The following is a 4,960-nucleotide window of genomic DNA, read 5'->3' on the forward strand; positions in this document are numbered from 1 at the left end:
GGTCGTTCTGTTGGAACTTTCATTAGAAGACATTCAGTTTAAAAAACATCTCATCTAGACTACTGTTACTAGACTGGAGACTAATACACACCACTGTTACCACACTGGAGATAGAACACATCTAAGGCTGCGTTTACACAGGCAGACCAATTGTGATCCCACCCCACAAATTGGTCTTTTGACCAATCTCAGATCTGATTGCTCAAATCACAAATGAGTGAGAAATCAGAATTGGGCTGCCTGTCTAAACCCAGCCTGTGATAGGGACGGAATGCGAAACTAAATTAATCAGTTGATGGATCTAGATTGCAGAGGGAAAGATGTCATCCTGAATGACCAGACAAAGTTGATCTAGGATCAGCTCCCCTCTTATCATTATGAAATAAAAGGCTAACCTGATCCTAGATCAGTAGTTCTGCTCAGCCCTGGACTAGCTTTTCATCCCGTTGAACGTAGCACAGGCAGGACTAGTGATAAAGAAACAAACTAATCTTGATTCACTCAGATCAGCATTAACTGGTGACAGCTGATGTCTGGGCGGAGTCAGAGCGGTCAAATCCCCAAGCAGCTCCGTGTGATAAGACCGGTTCTCACGGACAAGGCCATTGGATAAGACAAAATCCCATTCAGCCGTGTTAAAGTTCAAACACTTGAATTAGACTTGGTAGGCAGAAAACCCCCATTCAAATGAAAACATACAATAGCCTAACATCAACATCATTTGAGATAGTCATTATCCCTGACCCTACACTCTTTTGAACTTCTAACACAGCACAGATAAGGGGTTTGTCAATAGCAGCCTATCTGATTCGTCAGCTCCTACTGCAGCTACACCTCCAACACCGTGGAAACATCAGCTATGTGGATCCGGCCAACGCTGGTTGACACGCGATCTGATTGGAATCCAGGCCTAAATGTTAGACCGCGGGTTGTTGACAATGCCGCTTTTAAAGACTATTTTCCGATAGAGCCGACATGTTCACCGTGAATGAGATCTCTACTACAAACACGGGAACATCGCCTTTTAAAAACTGCATTGTCGACAACCCCACTGTCGGATAGCTGGCTCAGACCCTGCTCTGATGCACACCCCTCCTGCTACCTGGGGTGTATTCAACAAAAACAAGCATTTCTATTGGACAAATTGGGGTCGGTCTCTCCACGTTGGTTCCTGTGTGGTTCCCAGGCTCGTAACGTACCAGGAAACAAACAAAGAGACAGATGGCTAGAGTCGTGGAGCTCTTTATTGTGGAGAGCAGCAGGTATGTACACAGAGGGGTTAGAGGTCATGATGACGATGATGATGCTCAAGCTGCCTGGGCTTCCTCCACCCTCTTCTTCCTCATCTGCAGCCGTCGCTCCCGCTCATACTCCTTCATACGCATCACGTAGCTGCACACACACACACACAGAGAGAGAGAGAAGAGAGGGGCTTTAATCGAAAGCCACATGACAACTGTCAAGCCAACTTCCTGTTCCCTCTAAGCTGTGCGCGGCCACTCACCACCTCCAGGACAGCAGAGCAGAAGAAATGGCAGCCTGCACAGACTCAAGAGATTGGACTTCACACCCATTAGTTTGCACTATATAGATCAACGTTTCTGTCTCTGATTGAATCAACTTATCAGACCCTTTTCAATGCAAGATTGAGTCTGATTTTGTTGAAGGCAGAGCCAGTCTCATGGAATGTAGGCCTGCATTGAACCCCACCTATAGGTTACAGTAGGCCTGCATTGAACCCCACCTATAGGTTACTGTAGGCCTGCATTGAACCCCACCTATAGGTTACTGTAGGCCTGCATTGAACACCACCTATAGGTTACTGTAGGCCTGCATTGAACCCCACCTATAGGTTACTGTAGGCCTGCATTGAACCCCACCTATAGGTTACTGTAGGCCTGCATTGAACCCCACCTATAGGTTACTGTAGGCCTGCATTGAACACCACCTATAGGTTACTGTAGGCCTGCATTGAACCCCACCTATAGGTTACAGTAGGCCTGCATTGAACCCCACCTATAGGTTACTGTAGGCCTGCATTGAACCCCACCTATAGGTTACTGTAGGCCTGCATTGAACCCCACCTATAGGTTACAGTAGGCCTGCATTGAACCCCACCTATAGGTTACTGTAGGCCTGCATTGAACCCCACCTATAGGTTACTGTAGGCCTGCATTGAACCGCACCTATAGGTTACTGTAGGCCTGCATTGAACACCACCTATAGGTTACAGTAGGCCTGCATTGAACCCCACCTATAGGTTACATGATAAAAATCAAAGGCTATTTCCATGTGAAAATGTTCTGGGATTTTCTCTATTGGTAGGCCACTCTGATAGGAGTACATTATGCCAAATAGCCTACTGTCTAAAACTGATGGTACAGCCTATTGGTTACTGTCTAAAACTGATGGTACAGCCTATTGGTTACGGTCTAAAACTGATGGTACAGCCTATTGGTTACTGTCTAAAACTGATGGTACAGCCTATTGGTTACTGTCTAAAACTGATGGTACAGCCTATTGGTTACTGTCTAAAACTGATGGTACAGCCTATTGGTTACGGTCTAAAACTGATGGTACAGCCTATTGGTTACTGTCTAAAACTGATGGTACAGCCTATTGGTTACTGTCTAAAACTGATGGTACAGCCTATTGGTTACTGTCTAAAACAGATGGTACAGCCTATTGGTTACTGTCTAAAACTGATGGTACAGCCTATTGGTTACTGTCTAAAACTGATGGTATAGCCTATTGGTTACTGTCTAAAACTGATGGTACAGCCTATTGGTTACTGTCTAAAACTGATGGTACAGCCTATTGGTTACGGTCTAAAACTGATGGCACAGCCTATTGGTTACAGTCTAAAACTGATGGTACAGCCTCAGTGTTCACTGTAAACAGGAAGTTGCACAGAAAGTTCAAGTTTCTGCTCACAAGACCTGACTTGCTCAGTGGACATGACCCCAATGGGATTTAAACAGGGAACATTGGACATGACCCCAGTGGGATTTAAACAGGGAACATTGGACATGACCCCAGTGGGATTTAAACAGGGAACATTGGACATGACCCCAGTGGGATTTAAACAGGGAACATTGGACATGACCCCAGTGGGATTTAAACAGGGAACATTGGACATGGCCCCAATGGGATTTAAACAGGGAACATTGGACATGACCCCAGTGGGATTTAAACAGGGTACATTGGACATGACCCCAGTGGGATTTAAACAGGGAACATTGGACATGACCCCAGTGGGATTTAAACAGGGTACATTGGACATGACCCCAGTGGGATTTAAACAGGGAACATTGGACATGGCCCCAATGGGATTTAAACAGGGAACATTGGACATGACCCCAGTGGGATTTAAACAGGGAACATTGGACATGACCCCAGTGGGATTTAAACAGGGAACATTGGACATGACCCCAGTGGGATTTAAACAGGGAACATTGGACATGACCCCGGTGGGATTTAAACTCAAAACCCTGGCTGGGATGCAACCATAAAATGTGTCCAGGAAACAAACTCCATGTGCTGCTAAACCTCGACCTACACCTAGAACCAGGCAGATACCTGCACCTAGAACCAGGCAGATACCTACACCTAGAACCAGGCAGATACCTGCACCTAGAACCAGGCAGATACCTGCACCTAGAACCAGGCAGATACCTGCACCTAGAACCATGCAGATACTTACTCCTGGTGCTCGCAGTAGTCCCAGTCGTGTCTCTCGTGTTTACAGGCCAGGAAGTTGGGCCAGTTGTCCCTCTTACACTTCATGAGCTTGATGAGGTGGTGGGCGCAGTAGTCCCTCTGGAGTACAGGGACCTGGGCCAGGTTCATCTGAGCCTGGGAGGCCACCATCTCTACCAGGGGGACAACATGTTACACCAGGGGTTAATGGGGGAGGCCACCATCTCTACCAGGGGGACAAGATAACATGTTAGACCATCTCTACCAGGGGGACAAGATAACATGTTACACCAGGAGTTAATGGGGGAGGCCACCATCTCTACCAGGGGGACAAGATAACATGTTACACCATCTCTACCAGGGGGACAAGATAACATGTTACACCATCTCTACCAGGGGGACAAGATAACATGTTACACCAGGGGTTAATGGGGGGGGGCAATCATCTCTACCAGGGGGACAAGATAACATGTTACACCATCTCTACCAGGCGGGGAGCCATCATCTCTACTACTGGGGACACACACAAAATTAAAATTGTCAACAAAGAAAGGAGTAGGCTATGTCTGAGATGTGTATAAGTGTAGCCTTGCATGTTCCGTAATGCATTATATGTATGCAAGGAACGCGTGTACTGTTGGCAAGCAACTACTCTTTCACAGAGTAAGGAAAGGAGACGAGGAGAGTTAAACATTGGATTATTGAGATGCACCCGGGAACTGAATTTGACAGGACGGGGAATATCTGTTCACAACCATTTTGCTGTCTGAACTGACAGTTTTATTAATTAAAATATAAACACTTTACACGAATGGAAAGGGGGCGAAATACTCAAGTTATATTTAATAGGGAACATATCATGCTAGCCAAATTTGGGTAACGTTAGCTAGCCACTACTAGTTGCAGTTAGCTTGCTAGCGGACTTTACTTTCCATGGACATGACATGAGTCCAACAGCAGACACGGTCACACGATCAGACCAAAACAGTCTCAACAATACACACCTCTCTCTTTCCTCTCGCCGAATCCGAATTCGGGGTCAAAGCCAAACGGTTTCGCAGGGTCAGGCTCGGTCTCCGTCTCGGTGATATACCGCCGCGCGAGGTGAGCTCCCATGGTGCTAACGGTATTTTTTCACAATGAAAATAAAAATAATCGGTGTTTCCTACGACCCTGGGAGAGAACTAATTCAAGATTGACAGAATAAATCTGCCATTCGGTCACCTCCACAAGACCCAGCGAGCTACTTCCTTTCTGCAAC

General features: G+C 46.4%; 1 protein-coding gene across 1 annotated transcript; it reads right to left on the reverse strand.

Moving 5' to 3' along the window:
- Positions 1-1,226: 1,226 nt before the first annotated feature.
- LOC139423723 (NADH dehydrogenase [ubiquinone] 1 beta subcomplex subunit 7-like) lies at positions 1,227-4,960 on the reverse strand. The gene is made up of 3 exons (XM_071175338.1): positions 4,704-4,960; positions 3,704-3,872; positions 1,227-1,392 (listed from the first exon to the last, which is right to left on the reverse strand). The coding sequence occupies exons 1-3, from the start codon at positions 4,813-4,815 to the stop codon at positions 1,308-1,310; spliced, it is 366 nt and encodes a 121-aa protein (XP_071031439.1). The 5' UTR covers positions 4,816-4,960; the 3' UTR covers positions 1,227-1,307.

The sequence above is a fragment of the Oncorhynchus clarkii genome, chromosome 13 (assembly GCF_045791955.1).
Source record: "Oncorhynchus clarkii lewisi isolate Uvic-CL-2024 chromosome 13, UVic_Ocla_1.0, whole genome shotgun sequence".
Classification (NCBI taxonomy): Eukaryota; Metazoa; Chordata; class Actinopteri; order Salmoniformes; family Salmonidae; genus Oncorhynchus; species Oncorhynchus clarkii.

Excerpts from the sequence above, each read along its gene's own strand:
- LOC139423723 (XM_071175338.1), bottom strand. The coding sequence starts at position 4,815 with ATGGGAGCTCACCTCGCGCGGCGGTATATCACCGAGACGGAGACCGAG. Across the intron at positions 3,873-4,703 it reads CGGCGAGAGGAAAGAGAGAG|AGATGGTGGCCTCCCAGGCT; the intron begins GTGTGTATTGTT and ends TCCCCCTGGTAG. Across the intron at positions 1,393-3,703 it reads GACTACTGCGAGCACCAGGA|CTACGTGATGCGTATGAAGG; the intron begins GTAAGTATCTGC and ends GTGTGTGTGCAG.